The sequence below is a fragment of the Delphinus delphis genome, chromosome 3 (genome assembly GCF_949987515.2).
Source record: "Delphinus delphis chromosome 3, mDelDel1.2, whole genome shotgun sequence".
In the NCBI taxonomy this organism is placed as follows: domain Eukaryota; kingdom Metazoa; phylum Chordata; class Mammalia; order Artiodactyla; family Delphinidae; genus Delphinus; species Delphinus delphis.
In genome coordinates this window covers 3344070-3366299 of record NC_082685.1, presented here as the reverse complement: position 1 = coordinate 3366299, position 22230 = coordinate 3344070, and the positions used below count along the sequence as shown (strand labels likewise).

The 22230-nt window shown below is 61.5% G+C and overlaps 2 protein-coding genes across 6 annotated transcripts; both read left to right on the top strand.

Annotated features, from left to right (window-relative positions):
• The first annotated feature begins 1577 nt into the window (after positions 1 to 1577).
• ADAT3 (adenosine deaminase tRNA specific 3) lies at positions 1578 to 6581 on the top strand. Of its 4 annotated transcripts, none has more exons than XM_060007363.1 (2): positions 1578 to 1662; positions 5512 to 6581. In XM_060007363.1, the coding sequence occupies exon 2, from the start codon at positions 5529 to 5531 to the stop codon at positions 6579 to 6581; it is 1053 nt and encodes a 350-aa protein (XP_059863346.1). In that variant the 5' UTR covers positions 1578 to 1662; positions 5512 to 5528. The 4 variants fall into 4 exon arrangements, with proteins under 4 accessions (XP_059863346.1, XP_059863343.1, XP_059863344.1 ...); XM_060007360.1 differs by having other exon boundaries at positions 1600 to 1662; positions 5253 to 6581; XM_060007361.1 differs by lacking the exon at positions 1578 to 1662 and adding an exon at positions 3242 to 3333 and having other exon boundaries at positions 5253 to 6581.
• On the top strand, positions 1616 to 21216 carry SCAMP4 (secretory carrier membrane protein 4). 2 transcript variants are annotated; one of them, XM_069540540.1, is made up of 7 exons: positions 1616 to 1662; positions 8331 to 8379; positions 9527 to 9655; positions 9946 to 10102; positions 11819 to 11920; positions 16925 to 17042; positions 18728 to 21216. In XM_069540540.1, the coding sequence occupies exons 2-7, from the start codon at positions 8373 to 8375 to the stop codon at positions 18905 to 18907; spliced, it is 693 nt and encodes a 230-aa protein (XP_069396641.1). In that variant the 5' UTR covers positions 1616 to 1662; positions 8331 to 8372; the 3' UTR covers positions 18908 to 21216. The 2 variants fall into 2 exon arrangements, with proteins under 2 accessions (XP_069396641.1, XP_059863348.1); XM_060007365.1 differs by lacking the exon at positions 1616 to 1662 and adding an exon at positions 6827 to 6862.
• The last annotated feature ends 1014 nt before the right edge of the window (positions 21217 to 22230 follow it).

The window sequence follows — 22230 nt, the reverse complement described above, 5'->3', positions numbered from 1 at the left end:
TGCTGCTATGAACGTGGGTGTACAAGTATCCATTCAAGTCCCTGCTTTCCACTCTCTTCCGTATATACCCAGAAGTGGAATTGCTGGATTTTTGGGTAATTTTTTGTTTAAGTTTTTGAAGAACCACCACAATGTTTTGCACAGCAGCTGCACCATTTTACATCCGTACCTGTATGTGTTTTTGCATTTTGAGAAATTAAAAGTAAGCAGAAAGATACATTGAAGAGATTCATTTTTTAGATGCAAATAATCTAGGCATTGCTTTTAATAACATACCAGTTAAAGAGCATTAAAAAAAATCAGCAGGGAATTCCCTGGCGGTTCAGTGGTTAGGACTCCGTGCTTTCACTACTGCCAAGGGCCCAGGTTCAATCCCTGGTTGGGGAACAAGATCCCACAAGCTGTGCGGCAGGGCCAAAAAAAAAAAAAAAATCAGCAAAACAGGGACTCTTGGCTAGCTTGGCTAGCTTGAGTGGGACATGCAGGGATGGAAAGACGTCTCTAAAAAAAAAAAAAAAGTTAAACTAAAGCATACATTAATCTGAGTATTTAGAAAAGAAAAGAGTGATTAGCTTCCAGCAGGATGGTTTCCTGGAGTGCTGTTTCACATAGGAATAGATTGGGACACCAAGAGATGCTTTGCAAATTAAGAGGAGAAACACAGGGGGTTGGACTCTCAGGGTCCTACAAGGTTGAGGAGCTGGGCTGCGGGGGGGACTCTAGGAGGTGGGTTCTACCCTCCAGCCACTGCCTTCCAAGGGTAGACGTTGAACGGATACCTTGGTTCTTGCAGGAGTGGAGCAGGGAGAAAATGGAAAGATCGAAAATTTTCCCTCTTCAGGGTCCTTCTAGACCTAAATCTTTCTCCTTGCTTAGCAGTGGGGTTAAACCACGGTCTTCCAACCCCCCCCCCCGCACTGTGGACAATTTGGGAGGCTGCTTTGGGGGCGTCCTATGCATTGTGGGGTGTTTGGCAGCATCCCAGGTTTTGATGCCAGGAGGAACCCCAGGCATAACAACCACAAATGTCCCCAGAGATCGCCCAGTGTCCCCTGGGAGTGGGGGGACAAATTGCCCCTGGTTGAGACCCTCTGGGTTTAACCTCTTTAACCAGAATGAATAACCGGATTTGTTCATTAGCATGTCTCGCCTGGGAGAGTCAAGAGGTCCCTTTCGCTTACTGTAGAGATGGAAAAGTGAGGCCGGAGTCGGCTGGGGCCCCAGAGCAGAACTGGAACCAGACCGCATCCTCGTCTCTGGGAACAGGCTCTCCGGTGCCACGTGGCAGCAGCAAACTGGACTCGGGGAGTGACTGCAACGGGTGGCGTGTGCCTCTCCGCCTCAGTCTCTTCACTCTGCTGATTTCCCAAAGGGCCCCCAGGGTCGGACTTTTCCCGCCGCCCTGATGGGTCTCGAACCCTCAACTCAGAGCTCGCCCCCCTCTCTCCTGCCGGTCACGGGAGCAGCGCTCAAGAAAGGGGCGGAGCGCGCGCGCGCGCTCTTGTGGGGATTGTAGTTCAGGCTCCGCCTCCGCCTCGCGCTGACTCCGCCCCTGGAACTACGCTCCCGTCGTGCCCCGCGGCGCCAGGCGGTGAAGAGGCGGGGCAGGCGGGCCGGTTGCTAAGACTTGGTGAGGCGCAGCGCTTCCGCCCGTCTCGTCAGGTAAGCGCACGGCTCCGGGGTCTCGGGCTCTTGCGTCCCAGGCTCCCGCGGAGGGCGAGCGGGAGCTGGGGCGGGGTTGCGGCTGCGGTGGACGCCGGCCGCGCGGGGAGCTAGGGAGCAACCTGGGCCGGGCTCGTGCGCGCCTCGGGCGGGCGCGGGGAGCGGCGCGTGTGCGTGTGCGCGTGCGCGTGGGGCTGCCGGGCCGCGGGACCCCGCTCTCCGCGCCATCGCCCTTCTGCGCGTGCGCGCGCCCCTGCCGTCCGTGGTGGAGACCCCGTGCCCCAGCTGTTTCCGGCGTGCCTTGCCCAGGGGTCATCGCGGCCAACCCTCTACCTCCGGGCTGTCCACTGGACTGTCCACTTACCAGCTTCCCGCCCGCTTTGGGGGAAATGCCCCAACCTTTCTGTACGTCCTGAACATTGATAATCTTTTCTGATACTTAAGGAAAGTGTGAGTTTTCAAGACCTTTTAAAATTGTGACCTCGGGTCTCTCCCACACCCCACATGCACGAGGTTCTCGAATTTTCATGCACGATGGCCCACTTATAGGGTGGCCAGGTTCTGCAGATAAACACGCAGGTTGCCCCCTTAAATTGGAATTTAGTGTAAACAACACACACACACATATTTTAGAATACGTATATCCCAGTGATTGCATGGGACACAACGATTATGCTAAAAATTTATCTGATCATCTGGAATTCGAATTTAGCGAAGCGTCCTGCATGTTATCTGCGGACCCCACTTTGTTGGGGAGCTTGTCAGAAATGCAGATTTTGGGGCCCTCTCCCTTCTATGGGGCCGAGTCCTGGAAACCGTATTTGAAACCAGTGCCCACCCGGACTGTGTGAGTGTTGGAGACTCCAGCCCTGGCTGTTCCTTCTGCCCAGGGCTCCCCACCCTCCCTCCAGGCCCAGCTCTGTGTCATCGCCTCTGAGGAGCCCTCCTGGAGTCTGCCCGTTGCAGGGTACTGGGCCCCTGAGCCTCCTGTGGATTTTGTCACTTTCTGCCCCAGGCAGCCATGCATGGCGGTGGCCGTGGATCCCATTTCACAGAGGGGGAAGCTGGGGGTGGGGTTAGGACAGGTAACACCAGGTCTCAGCTAGGAAAACGTGGGCTGGGTAAGGGCTTCGGGCAGGGCTGGGACACACCCATGGGTGAGATAAGGCCCCTTCCTCTGGTTGGGTGTCACCTTCAGAGCCTGACTCAGCTTGCTGAATAAGCCCCGTTGCCTCCTCGGACCCCAGACCCACAGCCCAGGAGTTCCAGGGCACCCAGTGAGGGGACTGGCTGTTAGGTGTCCTGACTCCCTGGTTCTGCAGACCCTCCAGGGCCTGCCCCACGCAGTTGAGCCCTCCCTGAGCCTGGCAGCCGGTGCCCGCCACAGAGGCTACAACCGTAAATGTAAACAGTTGTGAAAGGGGCTGCCCCCCCCTCATTGGAGCACAGGCACCTTTATGAGGTGCCCTCGCTGTAGGCAGAGGGAGGTGGATACACCCAGGGAAGGGCCTGAGCTTGGCGGGAGCAGCAAAGAGCACAGCGGGGAGGGTGGCACGCAGTGGGGCGCCCAGAGCTGGGGGTGGATGCGGGGCTTCAAGGACGAAAAGAGGACCAGGTCAGCCTCCGAGCGTGTGCGTTTAGGTCCCCGCGGACGATGAAGCAAGTCGCTGGGTGGGTCACCCTCTGCGGACCCTGTTTCTCATCTGTAGAAGGGGCTCAGGACCCCCATGGTCCGGGGCTCAGAAGGCAGAGTCGGGGAGCTGCTGGCCACCTGGCCTCAGCGTCAGGTCCTGGCTCTGTCCTCCCAGCCACTTGGCCCCAGGCAAGTTCCTTGGCCTCTAGAAAGGGAACAGCCCCACAGTCTCTGTCCTGGGTCATGGGAAGGAGTCAGGGAGCCTGTTCACGGCAGTGTGAGGACGTGCGGTGGTTCCAGTGCCAGCAGTGGTCACGAGGTGCTGGGCCTCGTTTGGGGCCGGCTGCCCTGGCGACCACCACATGTCCCCCACCACCCGCAAGGAGCAGCAGCTCTCCTGAGATATGATTCACACACTGTGTGGTTCACCCACTTAAAGTGTATGAGCGTATTCACTATGTTGTGTGATCATCACATCTGTCTAATTCCAGAAAATTCCATCCCCCCAACAGGAACTCTGTCCCCATCAGCAGTCATTCCCCATCCCCTCCACCAGCCCCTGACAGCCACGAAGCCACTCTCTGTGTCTGTGGATCTGCCTGTTCTGGACGTTTCCCGTCAGTGGAATCACACCCTGTGTGTCCTTCTGTGTCTGGCTTCTCTCACTGAGCATCGTGTTCTCAGGGTGCAGCCACGTTGTAGCGAGTGTCGGGGCTTCACCCCTTTACATGGCTGAGTGATACCCCTGTGTGTGGAGGGACCACGTTGTGTTTATCTGTCCATCTTTCTGTGGACATCTGGGTTGTGTCCACCTTTTGCTGCTGGAATCCTGCCGCTGCAGACATGCGTGTGCGGGTGCCTGTGTGGATGTGTGTTCCAGTTCTCCTGGACACACACCTAGGAGCGGATGGTGGCCTGCTGTATTTAGGCATCCTCCCTGGGAGCCGGCAGCCCGGCCAGCAGTGTCCCAATGGCAGCCCCCTGGACACACACCTAGGAGCGGATGGTGGTCTGCTGTATTTAGGCATCCTCCCTGGGAGCCGGCAGCCCGGCCAGCAGTGTCCCAATGGCAGCCCCCTGTATTTGTCATTTGTTTTATTTTGATCAAACAGAGCTTGCATTCTTGGAGATACAAACGGGACTGTGTCTGTCTTGCCCAGGAGACGATTTTATCTTGCCCGGGAGACAATGGGAGCTTTTGTGGCCTGGGGCAGGCTGTGCGGGCCCTGGCATCCTGGGCACGGTGTGTGCCGGGAGCAGATTCAGAGCCAGTGCCCCGGACCCTCCTGAGGGCCCCCGCCTGGCACGGGCGTCATGGGCGCCCGAGGGGCCCGTCCATGCTGGCTGCTTCTCAGAGCTGCCACCTGCACCCCTGGTCCTGTGCGTTTGCCGAGCTCGTATCGTGAGCTTCGGACAGGCGGTGCTGGGCGAGGACCTACCGTGTCCTCTGGGGGGGCCTGTGAGCCGGGGCGCATCACAGGAGCAAAAGCCTCGTCCGGAGGGAGAGGCGGAAGGGGCTGGCCCACTCCGAGACGCTGCCAGGGTGCAGGGTGCTGCGGGCGTGGCACCGAGATCCTCTGGGGTCCCGCGAAGGTTATCTGTAGTGCATCTCTAACGTCATCCAAGGCAGCCCTGACCAGTAGGAATATAATGTGGGGCATGTATGTGAGATGAAGCGTTTAGAAGCCATGTTTTTGAAAAGTATGAAGAAACAGGTGAACTTAACGTTAGTAATACGTTTCTTTAACCTGAGACAGGCAGGGTATTCCCACTTCAGCACGTAGTCGACACGGTCGCTCCCCGGTATCCATGGGGAACTGGTTCCAGGACCCCCAAGGATAACAAAATCCGAGGATGCTCAAGGCCCTTATGTAAAACGGTGTAGTGCAGACGGTCCTCGGTATCCGTGGAACACAGAAAAAACTGAGACAGTGTATGTTCTTTCTTTTGTATTAAGTCTCTGAGGTCCGGTGTGCATTCTCCCAACGTGAGACATCTCAAAGCAAAAGGGGGAAAAAGACACCGTAACGAGGGCGGTTTAAACTCTGTGCAAAGCAAGCGTTAGTAGGCCGTGAGTGAGAGCACGACCGCTGATGCGTCTCGCTCGGTTGGACGAGCCTCCAGATTCGGCACGCTCCTGGGACCGACCCCTCGTCCGGCCCAGCAGGCTTCCCGCAGCTGAGGATGATGCCCTGCTCCGGTGTCTGTCCCCGCAGTCGGAGCCCTGCCGAGGATGGACCCCACCCCGGGCGACGTGGAGCCACACAGAGACGCGAAGGCCGGGAGCCCCGAGCGAGAGCCGGCGTGGCAGGCCCTCCCGATCCTGTCTGAGCAGCAGTCCGGCGCTGTGGAGCTGGTGCTGGCCTATGCCGCGCCGGTCCTGGACAAGCGCCAGACCTCACGCCTCCTCAAGGAGGTGTCAGCCGTCCACCCGCTGCCCGCACAGCCTCACCTCAAGAGGGTGCGACCCAGCCCCTGCCCCGGCTGCCCACACGCGCTGGAGATGCTGCTGTGCCTGGCGGGTCCGGCCGCGGGCATGCGATCGCTGGCCGAGCTCCTCCCGCCGCCGGCCGTGGACCCCCGTGGCCTGGGCCAGCCCTTCCTGGTGCCTGTGCCCGCGCGGCCGCCCCTGACCAGGGGCCAGTTTGAGGAGGCACGCGCCCACTGGCCCACCACCTTCCACGAGGACCGGCAGGTGACCCGAGCCCTGGCCGGGCAGCTCTTCTCGGCACAGGAGCGGGTGGCGATGCAGGGCCACATGGAGCGGGCCGTGTGGGCCGCGCAGCAGGCGGCCTCGCGGGGCCTGCGGGCCGTGGGGGCAGTGGTGGTGGAGCCGGCCTCAGGCCGCGTGCTGGCCACAGGCCACGACTGCAGCAGCGCGACCGGACCCCTGCTGCACGCCACCATGGTGTGCATCGACCTGGTGGCCCGGGGCCAGGGCCGCGGTGCCTATGACCTTGCACCCCACCCCGCCTGCTCCTTTGCCCCAGCCGCCGCCCCCCCAGGCGTCCGCGCGGGCTCCGTGCACAAGCTGGATGAGGACGCCGATGGCCTGCCCTACGTGTGCACCGGCTACGACCTGTACGTCACCCGCGAGCCCTGCGCCATGTGCGCCATGGCCCTGGTCCACTCCCGCGTGCGGCGCGTCTTCTACGGGGCGCCCTCGCCCGACGGCGCGCTGGGCACCCGCTTCCGCCTCCACGCCCAGCCGGACCTCAACCACCGCTTCCAGGCCTTCTGTGGCGTGCTGGAGGCCCAGTGCCGCCGGCTGGACCCCGACGCATAGGCCCGGCCCGGACCGGACCGGACCTTCCTTAGCCTCCCTCATGTTGCCAGGGGCTGCCGGCCCGTCTCGGCTTGGGGACACTCGCGCTGTTGCTGCCGGCGCGTGGGGTACATGCCTGTCTGGGTGAGCTCTTCTCCGGGCGTGGGCGTAGCGGGGCTCCAGCCAGGCCGAGTAGCCGGGCAGCTTCAGACCTGGGCCTCTGGGGCCACCAGGATTGTGTCTCCTTTTCTCAGGTGTCAGGAAACAGCTCTGACGTGTGAAAATAAACAACTGAAAACCAGGTCGGTGTCTGGGACTTCCCTGGCGGTCCAGTAGTTAGGGCTCTGTGCTTCCAGTGCAGGGGGCACAGGTTCGATAAGATCCCACGTATCAAGCGGTGCAGCCAAGAGAAAAAAAAAACTAGGTCGTTGTCTGTTGACAGAGGAACGAGGGTCCCTGGATCGGGGTGGCTGCTTCCGCCGACACTTGGGCTTGTACTGGAGGGGGCGCGGGCGGTGAGCTTCTGAGCCACGTGTGGGCAAAGCGGGGCCCCCGGAGTCTGGAAGGCTGTGGCTGGACTCTGGGGAGGAGCCCGGCCAGCCTGGACTCAGCTGACCACATCAATTTCCCGTCCTTCGCAGGTGCCCACGGGGTCCCCAGAGGGGCCCTTGGGCTCTTCCAAGGCGGGTTAGCTCTAGGACCCGTGTGCGAGGGGCTCGGAGCAGCCTGTTTGTCCATCCAGCAGATACACGTTGACTGACCACACCGTGCCACAGGGCCCTGAGACATCCCTGCCCTGAGCCCCCGCTCCAGCCCCCAGCTCGGGGATGCTCCCAGCCCGTGGGGACAGGTCAGGGGGGCTCGGCCAGAGCCGGAGCAGTGGGCAGACAGTGGGGCCTGCAGGCAGGAGGGCAGGGCCAGGCCGGGCTGAGGGTCCCAGTGGGGCCCTCACTGAGCAGGGGGCCGGGGGGTGGACCCAGGGAACTCTCGGTCACTGGATCCTTCCCACCTGGACCACCTCCAGGCAGGGCTCCCCCACCCACTCTGGTGCCAGGCACAGGGGGCAGTGCAGGGCCAGCTGTACCGTGAGGGCCAGGTGGGCGCTAGGCGTGGCCACATTGCCTGGCCCGTTTCCTGAAGATGACACCATCTGCCCACAGGGCCCTCGTGGAACAGGTGAATTCAGCTCAGTTACGCGCCTCGGTGGTGTCTCCTGTGAGGGGCTGCTCTGTGACACGGGCTCCTGGGCTCCTTCTGGGCAGGGCCGCTGGGTGCCGGGTCTGTCCCCTGGCATTTTACTTGGATTGCAATGGGGTCCTTGGCCTTGCAAGACTCACAAGGGCAAAAACCGCAGACCAGAGAGGTTGTGTGGTTTGCCTGAGGTCACACAGCAATGAGCATGGACCCATTTATCGGTGATTCAGAGATTCTTTGTGGCCATAGGAGGTGCTCAGAGCCATCCGTGGATAAAGGGGAAGTTCGGGGGGTGGGGGAGATGAGGCAGGAGGGCAGTGGGGGTGGGTTGCCGGGATCCTCTGGCCTGATGCCTCCCCTCGCATAAGTGCCAGGCTGCCTGGGGGGCTCTGAGGTGAGGTGATGACTGGGATCGCATGTTCAGGGCTGGGCCAGCCTTTGGGCCAAGAGCCCAGATACCCCTGTGGACAGTTTGGTGGTTAGGACGGTGCCCGCGGTAGCCCTCTGGGACTGCAGTTGGCGTTGGGGTCACCCAGCAGACATGGGGACCCCCTGACTGTGACTGTCTCCCTCCAGGTGGCTGCAGGCTTCTGCCCCTGCCCTGTCTTCACAGCGGAAATGTCAGGTGAGTCCTGGCCGCGTCGCACAGCGAGGGTTCCGGCTTCTCCACTCCTCTGGGAAGCGCTCGGGCGCTGGACGCTGTGCTGCGGGCAGGATCACGTCCCCATTGAGGCCCGTGCAGTGCCTGCCGTGGCAGCGCGTGCGCTAAAACGGAGCCATACAGAGATGAGCACGGCCCCTGCGCCGGGAGACACGCGGGACCGGAAAAGTTTCGTGCTGAAAACCATGAAGTCTGGACCCCGGGACCCTGGAACAGGACCCTATTGCAGATGTAACTTAATTTGAGGTCCCAATGGAATAGGGTAGCCCTGATGTCTCATGGCAGACGTCCTAAGAAGGAGGAAATGTGGGCACAGACACACAGAAGCCAGGGAAGATGGGGGCGGACACTGGAGGGACGGGTCCACAAGCTCAGGACGCCTGGAGCCCCCAGAAGCTGGAAAGGGCAGGAAGGACCCTCCCCTGGAGCGTGTGGAGGGAGCGTGGCCCTGTCACACCTGGATCTCAGTCATCTGGTGTCCAGAATGGAGATGGATAAATCTCTCTTGTGTTAAGCCCCCCAGTCTGTGGTCGTTTTGTTACAGCTGCCCTGGGAAGTTCATATGTTCCGAGTGCCAGAACCTTCCCTGGAGTCAAAGGTGTGAATGGCACGTGGGCCCTGCCATGGAGTCTGTGTGTGTTCCTGTGACTTCTGAGAAATCACCACAAACTCAGTGATTTAAAATAAAATTTGTTCTCTGACAGTCCTGAGGTCAGGAGTCCGACTGGGGCTGAATCCAGGTGTGGGCAGGGCTGGTCCTTCCGGAGGCTCCAGGGGAGCAGTGGTTCCCGCCTTTCCAGCTTCTAGAGGTGCTGCATCCCTGGCTCGCGGCCCCTCCAGCATCCTCACAGCCAACAGTGCAGCATCTCCCATCTCTCTCTGCATCTGATCCTCCCGCCTCCCTCTTATAAGGACCCTGTGATGACGCTGGGCCCCTCGGGGAATCCAGTGTCCTCCCCATCCCAGGGGCCTTAATTAGTCCCACCTGCAAAGTCCCCTCTGCCCCGTGAGGTGACATGTCCACAGGTCCTGGGACCAGATGGGCGCATCTTTGGGGCCGCTACAAGCTGATTGCAGTGTGGGTTTTGTTCTGGCTCCTCTGTCCCTGCAGAAAAGGAGAACAACTTCCCCCCGCTGCCCAAGTTCATCCCCCTGAAGCCCTGCTTCTACCAGAACTTCTCTGACGAGATCCCTATCGAGCACCAGGTCCTGGTGAAGAGGATCTACCGCCTGTGGCTGTGTGAGTGGACAGGGCAGGAATGGGGGGCCACCTGCACCACCCAGAGACCCAGGCCTGGGACAGAGGCAGGCTAGGAGGCCGCCCTGCACCCGGGCGGTGAGAGCCTGAGGGTTTGGTGATAAAGCTCCTTTCTGCTGATCTCCTGTCCGGTGTGGATGGAGCAGGGGGCGGGGCCGGGCCCTCTGGACCCTTCTCTGGCCTTGGGGTCCCTGCACTCATGGGAGCCGCCGTCCAGGGGTGGGGGGTGTCCCGGCTCAGCCCCTCTCTCCCCCTTCGCCCCCTCCCCACAGTCTACTGCGCCACCCTGGGCGTCAACCTCATCGCCTGCCTGGCCTGGTGGATCGCCGGCGGCTCGGGAGCCAACTTCGGTCTGGCCCTGGTCTGGCTGCTGCTCTTCTCCCCCTGCGGCTACGTGTGCTGGTTCCGGCCCGCATACAAGGCCTTCCGGTGAGTGGGGCGGGTGGCCTGCACCCTCCAGGGGCCCTCGGGGAGTGTCTGGTGCTGACAGCCCCAAACTGAGGGGAACAGGCTACCTCACCGCGTGCGCTCCCCTCCGTGCCCGGCCCCGTGTGGGCTGCATCCTGGTCTGCATCTGCCGCCGGGCGCAGGCGTGAGCTCCACCCCCTCCTCTTGTCTAGTTCGGATGGCACTTAATATCGGGTCTGCAGACAGCGGCCCACGGGCCAAAACCAGCTGCTGCCTGTTTTGTTCACTTCTAAGAATTTTATTGAGATCATACTTTTACATGTTATCCAGCTCACCTGCTTAACCGTTCAGTGTCTAGTATCTTCACAAGGTTGGACAACCATCACCACTGTCTAAAACCCCAAAGAGAAACCTCGTGCCCATTAGCATCCCCCCATCCCGCTCCCCAGCCCCTGACAACCATGAACCTGCTCTCTGTGTCTGTGGATCTGCCTGTTCTAGACGTTTCCTGTCTGTGGAATCACACACTGCATGTCCTTCTGTGTCTGGCTTCTCTCACTGAGCATCGTGTTCTCAGGGTCCATCCACGTTGTAGTGAGTGTCGGGGCTTCACCCCTTTGCATGGCTGAGTGGTGGTGCCCCCGTGTGTGGAGGGACAGCAGGTTTTGTTTTGTTTTGTTTTTGTTAATAATATCGTGGGGTTTTTTTTTGGCTGTGTTGGGTCTTCGTTGCTGTGCTCAGGCTTTCCTCAGTTGCAGAGAGCAGGGGCTACTCTTCGTTGCGGTGCGCGGGCTTCTCATTGCGGTGGCTTCTCTTGTTGCCGAGCACGGGCTCTAGGCGCGCAGGCTTCAGTAGTTGCCGCACAAGGGCTCAGCAGTTGTGGCTCACAGGCTCCAGAGCGCAGGCTCAGTAGTTGTGGCGCGTGGGCTTAGTTGCTCCGCGGCATGTGGGATCTTCCTGGATCAGGGCTCAAACCCGCGTCCCCTGCATTGGCAGGCGGATTCTTAACCACTGCGCCACCAGGGAAGTCCCCCCACAGCTGTTTATCCATCATCTGTTGATGGGCGTTTGAGTTGTTGCCACCTTTTGGGTGCTGTGAATCTTGCTCTGTGAATTCAACCCCAGCCAGCCCCCTGCTACTCAGGTGTGTGCCATGTTTGCCCCTGGAAGGTCCCTGAATCCAGGACTCAGTGGGAGTCATACAGGGCCCCTGGTGCCCTCTTGGGGGCAAGAATCAGAAACCTGCTCACATGTGCTGAAGCAAAAGGGGCCTGTTGCTTGAGGCCCCAGGCTGGCTGGTGTGACCGTGCGCAGGAACGGGGACCCCCGAGGGCTTCGGGGACTGCCTGGGAGCAGCCCTGAGCTACGCGGGCATCCCTGCCTACCCCGCCCTTCCTCTGCTGTGGGTCCCCCGGCGCCTGCCCTCCTTTCGTGAGCCGGAAGCGGCCTGGGTGAGCCCCGTGCAGCCTCCCTTGTCCGGGGCAGCAGGCATGGGTCCAGCATGCAGAGCATCTCAAATCCACGATGAACCTCCCTTGGGCCACGCGGGTGCAGGCATGTCCTTAGGACACAGGAGGCTCTTAAACTTCCCAGGAGGAGTGTGTCTGGGTGACGTCCTCTGGGAAGGGCAGTGCTGGGCCCCTCCTGATGGGAACTGCAGGGGAGGGGCCGTCGCACTCCCGCAGCCTCTGCCTCTTCCTCCTCGGCCTCAGTAATGGCTGTTTTCCTTTCCTCCAGATCTGACAGCTCCTTCAATTTCATGGCGTTTTTCTTCATCTTCGGAGCCCAGTTCATCCTGACCGTCATCCAGGCTATTGGCTTCTCGGGATGGGGCGCATGGTGAGCAGGGCCCCCGAGAGCCCACGACGAGCGGGGTCAGCTCTGGGGCCACGAGTCACTTGCTCGTACCGTTAGTGCAGGCTGAGCTCTGTGACGAGGACCCCAAAACTCCGAAAGCCGGGACAGGGCTGATGTTTGCTCCTTGCTCTCGTCAACCCTCCAGGGAGCTGCCGGCTCCGGGGGCCGGGTGCGGCGGATCCGCCCGCCTTCTGCCGCCTCGTGCGTGGTCACCCGGCCCCAGGAGGACCTGGGAAGCGTGGTCCATGGTGTGTCTGGGGGGTGGGAGAGCAGCTCGAGGGCCTGCCCTGAGCGGCCACCTGTGCCTAGGCCTGCCATCTAGGGGGTGAGCCGTTTTCCATTTGTTTGCTTTTGGGGTATCATACGAGGTTTCTGTGGCTACTGTAACAAATTACTCCAGATTTAGGGACTTGAAATGAAAGAAACTTACGTCACATTCTGGAGGTCAGAACTCACTTTAACCTGTGAGTGGGCAGGGCTGATCCTTCCGGAGCCTCCAGGGCAGCAGCGGTTCCCGCCTTTTCCAGCTTCTAGAGGCGCCGCACCCCTGGCTCGCGGCCCCTCCTGCATCCTCACAGCCAGCAGGGCAGCATCTCCCGTCTCTCTCTGCCTCTGACCCTCCCGCTTCCCTCTTATAGGGACCCTGGGATGACGCTAGGCCCCCCGGGGAATCCAGGGTCATCCCTGTCTCAGGGGCTTTAACTTAATCTCACCTGGAAAGTCCCTTTTGCCACCTAAGGTGCCACATCCGCGGGGCCCTGGAGCAGGACGTGGCAGTGTCGGGGCAGCGGGTCCGTCTGCGGCAGGCAGTGCCCAGAGGTGGCGCTGGGCGGTTGCTCTTCCTGCCGCATGTGCCGCCTGGCGTGTCCCCACGCCAAGAGCCTGGCGTCTCTTGGTAGAATCTCTCGGCGTGTCGGGACCTTGCCCGTGTGAGCGGCGGGGGGTCTTCTGGGTCACGCCCTCTGGTGGATCTTCTGGCTCCTGGGTGGGCGGCGCCTGTTGCCATTGCCTTCTAGGTGTCCGTCCCCGTCACTCTGCCGTGTCCGCGGGGACGGCCGCCACGTGCCCTTGTCAGTGGTGAGCTGTGCGCGCTCTTTTTCTTGAGGCCCCGCTGAGGTTGCACGGCCTCTCGGTGTCCGTTTGCTGCCGGGCCTTCACCCCTCCCCAGGATGGAGCCTGTCACCCAGGGTCATCTCCAGGGTGCGTCTCTCCGGGTTCCTGACATTGCTCCCTCCCCACATGGTGAGCAGACCCTGAATGCTGGGCCTCCTCTCGGCCGATGCCTTCCCAGATGCGGGTGTGGGGTCCTCAGGACCACCCCAAGTGCAGGGATTCACTGGGTGACCCCCAGGCACGGCCGAGACCCCAGATCCAGCGGGAGAGTAGGTGCCTGGGGGGACTCCACGTTTGCATAGGCGGTGTTGGGACGGGGAGCCCCTGAGGTCTGGTTCCAGACGCGGCCTCACGCTGGCACCCAGCCGCCTTCTGCCTGGCCCCCCATCGCCGTGGTTTCTGCGCGGACGGGCAGGGTGCACACCTTCCTTGGGGCCCAGCCTGCAGAAAGGGAACATCGGAGCCGACCTTCCCACCTCCCGTGGGGGCCTCCCCAGCTGGTGACCTCACCTCGTGCAGGGGCTGCCCCGAGATGTTGCCCTTGTTTGGGGAGGGGGAGGGGGGTAGTAATAACAACGGTGACAGTGACGGTGACAGTGCTCCTGGGTGTGCAGGGGGGCTTGGGCACCTCCCAAGGGCTGGCTCATTTGCTCCCCTTGAAGGGGTCTCCTGACTTCCTAGTCTGCAGACAGGGGGACAGGTGTGGATGGGGGCAAGGGTTAGGGTCAGGGTTAGGCTCCGTACCTGGTACCCAAGGCCCTCCCCTTCCGGCCGGTGTGGGCAGCTGTCCTGGCTCTGGTCCCGTACGGGGACCCCCGGCCTCCGCAGATGTGGGGGAGTAGATGGCGCCTGGCCCGGGGGCCGCCTCGGGGCTCAGTGCTGGGGCTGGGGCCGAGGAGCTGCAGCTCTGCCTGTCTGCGTTCACCCTGACGGGCCAGCCTGGGCTTCCCCCGCCTGGGGTCTGCCCCGCTGCTGAGCCTCCCCACCCGGGGTCTGCCCATTCCGGGGGTCTCCTCCTGGCTGGCTGGGGTGTCCCTGTTCCCGGGGTCTCACCCTCCTGCCCAGGTGGCCGCAGTCCCGCAGGTCACCTCCAGGGAGCGAGTGGACCACTCGGGGGTCAGCGTGTGGAGCCTCGGGGATGCCTTCTGGGGGCACCAGCTCCCAGCCAGTCCCGGGCCCGCAGGTCTGTCCCTCCCTGCTCACCCCAGACGCTTCCCTGTGAGTCCGTGCAGGAGGCGGACTTTTAAAACCCCTGAGACGTCTTATACGTAAAAGGCTGCGATGCTGCTTTGCGCCAGGAAACCAACAGTGACCCCAGCACCTCAGGTGCTCAGACGTGTCCTTCCTGCCCTCTCGTGACCTCACGTGGGGCTCCTTAGAGATTCACGGACCCGGGGCAGAGCCCGCCGCCCACCACTCAGCCAACTCCCCGCCCACATCTGACGTCCTGGCCTCGACCACACATGGCGGGTGCAGTGCTCTTACCCACCTGCAGGTGTCCCAGGTTTCCACAGTGTTTCCGTGACAGGTCTTTCCCCTCGGGGATCCCTGTGGGTTGTTAACGTTTGGCCTTTGCGGTTGGTTCACATCAGACTCCAGGTGAGGTGTGAACGCCTCTCTGATCCGGGAGCTCGACCGTCTGTAGTCTCCATGGTAGGGGCTTTATCTAGGTGCCTTCACAGCCAGAAAGGCAGCCTCTTAAGCGCATGATTCAGTGGTTTTCAGTGTATTTACAAGGATAGAGGTTCATCACCTCTATCCAATTCCAGAACATTCCGTCACCCCAAAAAGAAGCCCGTCCCCATCATCAGTCACCCACACCCCCTCCCCAGCCCCTGACAACCATGCATCCCCTCTCTGTGTCTGTGGACTTGCCTATTCTGAACATTTCCCATCAATGGAATCACATTCTGTGTGTCCTTCTGCGTCTGGCTTCTCTCACTGAGCGTCGTGTTCTCGGGGTCCGTCCACGCGGTAGCGAGTGTCGGGGCTTCACCCCTTTTCGTGGCTGAGTGATGCTCCCGTGTGTGGAGGGACACGGTATGTGTGTCCATTCACGGACACATGGTGGACGCTTGGGTTGTGTGTGCCTGTCTGTTATTGCTTGTCGTTCTGCTGTGCGGTTTCTACAGGTATCCGTGTGAATGTGTGTTCTCATTCCTCTTCCACCTGGTTGTGGAATTGCTGGGCAACACAGTAACTGTTTCGCTGTCTGAGGAGCTGCCAGGCCCTCCCATAGCCTTTGCAGGCTGCATCCCTGTGCTGTCCTTTTGCACCTCCTGTCCCCATATCCCTGGCTCTGTCCCCTCGAGCTCCTGGCCGAGTGGCCTTAGGGGAGCACCTGGCACCCTCGTGTCCCTGCCGCCTTGTCTCCAGGCCTGTCATCCTCCCTGCCCTCCCCCCACTGCCGCTTGCCTTGGCTGACCCGCCTTGTGGGTGCAGCAGGCTCTGCACATCTGTCCGTAGCTGGTCGAGGCCGGTTTATCACCCACTGTCCTGAGTGGGTCACCCTGGGCTGTTGGTGATACTGCTCTCTGGAAGCTCCGGCTGCCGGTCCCTCTGGGAGTCTGGGCTGTGGAGCCAGGTCCGCATCCTACGGCCCCACCCTCCCCAGTGGCCAGGATCCATGGCCCCAGATCCGATGCGAGATCATTGGTCCCCAGAGTGGCCCCTCCCCCAGCAGAGCCAGCCCCTCCTCCCCTCCCAGGAGCCCACAGGACAGCATCCAGCCCCCCACTGGCCCAGCCCCATCTGCCTGTCTACCTACCTGAGCCCCCCAGCCGCCCGGCTGTGCTCATACCCCTCAAAGTGCAAAGCAGCGTGTTCTGCTGTCCTTGTTTGTACACAAGGACGTCTCTCCTGGTTTCACAGAGGGGCGAGGCCTGTTCGTGTGTGCCTGCAGCGGGTTGCATACGTCTTATAAACTCTCTCAGGATACATAGTAGATGAGCTACACCAGTTCCCTCTGGGCTGGGGAGGGGGTCGGCAGGAGAGAGACTGTCTATTGTGTTTTTTTTTTTAATTTCCTGAATCTTGAACAGTGTGGTGTCATTACTTGCTAAGAAGAAACATTCTCAAAAACACCCTATTTCCTGCCTCTCCCTCCCAGAGACCAGATGGGTGTTCTTCCGCGTGTGGACTAGGGACGCACCCAGTGACCACCAGCTTTTCTCTTGTTTTGCTGTCTCCTTAGCAAACTGATGTTCCAGTCATTCCCAGCCAGTGGGCGTTTACATGTTACCCTCAGCTTTTCCTTCTTACAAACAATGGCCGTGGCATAAATTCTTACAAGTGAAATAGTTGGGGGAAAAGGAATGAGCGCTGGGGCTTCTCTGGTGGTGCAGTGGTTGAGAGTCCGCCTGCCGATGCAGGGGACACAGGTTCATGCCCCGGTCCGGGAAGATCCCACATGCCGCGGGGCGGCTGGGCCCGTGAGCCATGGCTGCTGAGCCTGCACGTCCGGAGCCTGTGCTCCGCAACGGGAGAGGCCACAACAGTGAGAGGCCCACGTACCGCAAAAAAAAAAAGAAAAAAAGAAAAAGGAATGAGCACTTAAGTCTTGTTGTAGGTCACACCCCATTGCCCTCCAGGAAGGGTGCACCCCACACTGACAAAGTAGTGTTTGTTTCTCCATTCCCTCACGATGTTTGCAAGGACGATGGTGTGAGAACAAGACTTTTTCTAACTTGCACATCTTTGTTGGTGGGTTCGAGCATCACTTCCTAAGTTTGTTGCTCCTTGTGAATTGCCCATTTTCTCTGCCGGTCATTTACCTTTTTGTTGTTGATTTATTGGAGCTCTTTACATATGAGGGATGGTGGGCCCTTGTCTGGAGGTCATGCTGGCTCCCACACGCTCTCTCGCCCCTTGCAGTGGTTGGCTGGCCGCGATTGGGTTCTTCCAGACCAGTGTCGGGGCCGCCGTGGTCATGCTGCTTCCGGCTATCATGTTCTCCATGTCGGCCGCCATGATGGCTATCACGATCATGAAGGTAACTCCTCTGGGTCCTGAGACATCCCACTTCCTCTCTCGCATCCTGTGTCCTGACCTCCCATCCCCGGGGGCTCGTCTTACCCTGTTTTGGGAGCAGGAGACCGAGCATCGGGAAGTGAAGTGAGCGCTGTCAGCAGGGCACACCCTCCGTGGTCCGGACCCTCGACTGCTCAGGCCAGGGCCCTGCCGTCCTGCCCACATGGCCTTCCAGGGAGGAGGGACTTGGGGAGACAGTGCCCTGTGGCCGATGGTGACCACTGCCTGCCAGAGCCCCTAGCACGCGTGTCCCAGAGGGTGGTCCACACTGCCAGCTCAGCCACCGCCGGCCACTAATCGCTGTTTACAGTTAAATCCAAATTGAGTAAAGTTAACTAAAACTAAAAATTCCTTGCGTCCATCGCACCCACCTCCTCCCGAGCGCTCAGGCGTGAGGGTCTGGCGCCGACCAGCTCCACTGTCACGGGCTCTCCTTGGACAGCCCCACTCCAGGCGTTTGGAGGCTTCCAGCGGGAACGTGAGCCCTATAGTCTGGGGGCATCGGCTGCACGAGGGTTGTCCTGGGGCCACGTGGAAACTGACGGGTGATGAGGCTTATGGTGCGTCCACCTGGCCTTCCCGGAGGTGACCCTCTCGGCCGGGCCCCTCCTGTGCGCCCAGTTCCGCTGCTCAGGGAAGCCAGCCCTACCCACAACTTTTTTTTTTCTTTTTTTTTTTCCCATGCTGTGGGGCTTGTGGGATCTTAGCTCCCTGACCGGGGATCGAACCTGCACCCTCGGCAGTGAAAATGCAGAGTCCTGAGCACTGGACCGCTGGGGAAGTCCCTGAAAGCTGGGTTTTGAGTCCCTTCCAGCCTCTGTGCCGTGGGATCTCAACTGTTTTGTCAGGTTTTGAGGCCTGCACTGTTCCGGAGCCCTGGGTCATCTGGAAGGACAGAGGGGTGCCTGCTCCTCCGTGTTTGCCCCTGAAGTCCGCTGGCTCTATGGATGACCCGAAGCGGGCAGGAGGAACCAAGGGAAGCTTGGGGAGATGCTGGGACGAATGTGGTGCAGGGACAGCTGCGGTTCCAGCAGGAACATCTCAGCAGCAGACGGGAGGGCTTCCGAGCTGAGCGAGTCCTCCAGAGCAGAGCTGCCCCATCGGGGTCCCCAGCACCGCCCCGGTTTGGGGCTTCGCCGGGAGGCCATTGCACAGGAGAAAGATAAAGGACAGAAGCGTCAGCTTCGCTGCTCAAGAGCCTCAAGTTAAAACAAATGCCATCTTCTCAGTTAGTGGATTTGCTGGGACTTCCAGAAATAGCCCAGCCCCGCGTCCGAGGGGCCCAGCCTTCCTGCACGGTGGGGAGGAGGCAGTGGTCCGTCTCCAGAGGTCTCTGCTGAGGAAGTCATTGCAGAGATGCCCTTGGCAACACGGGGGCCCGGGGCCTGATGTGCCCCGGGAGTTGAGTCACCGGGTGGTCGCCAGGCTGCAGGACTGTCCTGGACGAGCCCCTTTCTGCTGGGGTGGCGGAGACCCTCGGACGGGCAGGCAGTGGTCACAGCGCAGGCGTGGCCTTCAGAGCCCCCCCCACCCCCATCTCAGCTTCTGCGCTTTTTCTAAAGCTCCTGCAGTTTGTCATCTGTTTAAGAAAAGCCCCGCCTCGAACCCAAGTGGGTCTCTCCACCGTCCTTTCCTCCACCCCCGCAGGTGCACAGCATCTACCGCGGGGCTGGCGGGAGCTTCCAGAAGGCGCAGACGGAGTGGAGCACAGGCGCCTGGCGGAATCCGCCATCCCGGGAGGCCCAGTACAACAACTTCTCGGGGAACAGCCTGCCTGAGTACCCCACCGTGCCCAGCTACCCGGCCAGCGGCAGCCAGTGGCCTTAGGGGGAGTCCGGCGGCCCCGCTGCCCGCCCTCCACCGGCCCACCTGCCCCTCGCCATCCACTCCCACTGCCCTGGGTTTGGTGAGGCCCCACCGCCAAACAGGACGGCAGACCCCGGGGCTCTCGGGGACCCGCCCCCGCATTCACCTCACTCCCGAGAGCAGGGCTCCCTGCGAGCTCTGCCCAGAAGCTGTCCGGCCGCCGCTGTCCAGCAGAAGGCCACCCCCTGTGGTCCTGAATGCGTTTAGTCACCGTGACGTCCACTGTGCTGCAGCCACACCCTCTCCCCTCGGGCCTCGCAGGTCAGAGGTGGGCCGGCTGCCCCCTTTCCAGAGCTGCTGACGCGGAGAAGGGCCCCGGTCCTGCGTCCACCCTTCCCGGTCTCCATCCGGGTGGTCGCCCTCGGCCCAGCTTCCAGTAAGAGGGAAAGAGGGAGGCCTTCCCAGCACCAGGTTCCGGTCCCTGGTGGGAGACGGAGGGGCGTGACGGTAGCCGGATCCTCCATGTGTTTCCCCTCTTGTGGACTTGCCGCCTGAGTGCCATGATCTGAGCTTCACCCCGTCTGGCTGGCTGTCCATCTGTCCATTGGCAGCTTACCTCCAGTCCCCCCGCCCATGGCCACGCTCATTCCGAGACGCTCTCATCTCCCCCGGAGGGGTCTCAGAGCTGGGACCCTCAGGCGGGACCTCGTCAGATCTGACACCTGGGACCAACTCGCTCTGCGGGGAAGGGGAGCCGCCGGTCTGTCCCCGATGGAAGCAGACGGGAAACCAGATGCATCTCCGCAGAGCGCACGCCCCAGGCCGAGCGCTGGGCCCGAGGCTCGTGGGCTGCCGTCCACGCAGCCCTGCCGGGGCCGCGGGACCAGGAGTTGGAGTCCCTGAAGGGACAGAGGAGAGTGACAAGTCTGTGCCTTATTAGGAATCTGAACCCGCCCCTTCGCTCTGCCCTCCGGTCCTTCCAGCTCCTTCCCAGACAAGCAGCCTGCACCTGTGTGAGTGGATGGGCCCCCGTCCAGGCTCCCGGGCACCCCGGATGCTGCCCCTCGGCTCCTAGCCGCCCAGCCCTCGGGGCAGGACGCCCTTCCTGTCGCACCAGCTGGGCCGCCCCCCACGCCTCTGCCTGCTTGCTTGGCTACTCGTGCTGACCACCCCGCGGTGCCCGAAGGTGGCTGCGAGAAAGCGCCCGGGTCTGGGACCCTAATGGGCCCCTGAGATGGCGTCCCCAAGGCCACCTCCCGTGATGGAGGCGTGTGCCGCTCTCCCCGTGGGGCCGAGTCTCGGCGTGAGCGGGGCGCCACCAGTGACGGGCGATGAGCAGGCGTCAGCCAGCCTGGGATCGCCCACAGCACCCACCCCCACCCCGCTCCTCGCTGTGCGTTGTGGTTTTTGTTACGTGAGAATATCCAGGAAATAAAGACATCCTTTCTGCATCAGAGGAGCCTCCGTGGGGGCTGTTTTTGGCGCCATGTGGTATCACCTCCGGGGCCTTCCTCCCCTGGATCCCAGCGCCCACGGCCTCCGGTGGGATAAACCAGGACCAGGCTGTGCGCTGGGCCGAGTGCCGTCCACGCTGCCGGCCGCCCCTGCCCGGGACCCTGCCCCACCCACCGCGGAAGCTCGCCCGCAAGCCATGTCCCTTCGTGTTCTTGCTTTCAGTCACATTTTCTTCACGCTCAGCAGCTTTCATCTGAGAAAGAAAATTTGCAGGAAGTGAGACACCAGCGCCACTTGCCGGGAAGGAGACACGAGGGCTGAAGTGGCTGAGATAGGAGCGGTGTGGGTCTGCAGAGGCCCCAGCCCGGCTCACGGGGGGCCCTGGTGGTGGAGTGGACACCCTGCGTGGACACAGGAGAGCGGCGGCGGGTCTGTTACCCCACGGACACCCGGGGAAGGAAAACGAAGTCATCAGAGAGGAGGCAGACGGAACCCAGAGCAAGTGGCGTGGGTTTCCTCGCGTCCCCCCAAGTTCACATGAAGTCCTGACCCAGCACCTCAGAGTGGGACCTGTGTGGGAACGGGGTCTTTGCGGGAGTAGTTAGTTAAGGGGAGGTCACACAGAAGCAGGTGGTCCTAACGCAGCAGGACTGGTGTCCTTAAGAGGGGGGCCGTTTGGACACACACGGGGAGGGGCCACGTGAAGGCAGAGGCAGAGATGGGGTGAGGCCGCTCTGAGCCTAGGGTTGTGGGGAACCCCGGAAGCCAGGGGAGAGTGGGGGCGGAGGAGGGCAGGTGGTCCCTGGGCAGGAGCCAGCCTGGGACCCCGGATCTCGGGCTCTGCCCTGCCGAGCTGAGGGGATACACGTGTGTGAGCCGCGCAGTCTGCGGTGCTGGGTCGCGGGCGGTGTAGGGCTCACCTGTCGGTGTGGGGGACGTGGGTCTGGGGAAGGGCATCTGCGTCCTCGGCTCAGAGGTGACGGGGACACAGGACAGGGTGGAGGTGAGGGGACCAAGGCCAGGTCGAGAAGGGGACCGTCTGCTGGGGCGGCTGTGACGGGACCACTGACCTGGGACCTAAACGAAGGATTTATCCCTCCCGGTTCTGGATCCAGGTGTGGCCGGACTGCACTCCCTCCAGACTCCAGGGGAGGGTCCTTCCTGCCTCTCCGACCCTCAGGGCGCTCCAGGCTCTGCCTCTGTCCTCACGGCCTTCTCTTCTGTCTCTTATGAGGAAACCATCCTTGGATTTGGGGCCCACCCCACATCCGGCATGATCTCAGCTGGTTCCTTACCTTTCATACATCTGAAAAGACCCTGTTTCCAAGTAAGGTCACAGGTTCCGGGCCACCGCTCAGCCCGTCCAGGGAAAGAGAACCGAGGCTGCACCGAGGGGCTTGGCTTTGGGGATGGGTCCCTGGGATGGACGAGAGCATCATTCACGGGGGAAGGGGTGCAGGTGAGGGTGGGGGCACGGCACCTGCAGACGCCCGTGGGAGCCTTCCTGCAGGGGAGGCTGGGCTGAGAGCATCCTCAGGGGGATCCGAGGGGAGGGGCTGACCTTGGGAGCAGCGACAGGTCACCTCTGGTGACAGGAGGCCGGCGGACCAGGCAGGTCCTGCGAATTGTGAGTAGTTGATAGCTGACAGCTTCTCACCAGCTGTCCTCCAGCTCCGGGTCCCCTGGGCACTGCGAGCACTGGGGTTGGAGCATCTTCTGAGGACCTTCCGGGGTGCTGCGGGGTGTGGAGCAGCCTTGCTGGCCCCACCCCCTTGATGCCAGTAGCCCCCCAGTTGTGATGACCACAGACGTCGCCAGACATGGCCCCATGTCCCCTGGGGGCAGGACCACCCGGGTGAGATTCCTGCTTTAGCTGCAAGATTTGACCT

What these genes read in the sequence shown, in the direction of transcription:
- ADAT3 (XM_060007363.1), top strand. Translation starts at nt 5,529, where the DNA reads ATGGACCCCACCCCGGGCGACGTGGAGCCACACAGAGACGCGAAGGCC.
- SCAMP4 (XM_069540540.1), top strand. An exon ending in CCCGCATACAAGGCCTTCCG is followed by an intron (nt 10,103 to 11,818) that starts GTGAGTGGGGCG and finishes CCTTTCCTCCAG; the next exon opens with ATCTGACAGCTCCTTCAATT. An exon ending in TGGCTATCACGATCATGAAG is followed by an intron (nt 17,043 to 18,727) that starts GTAACTCCTCTG and finishes CCACCCCCGCAG; the next exon opens with GTGCACAGCATCTACCGCGG.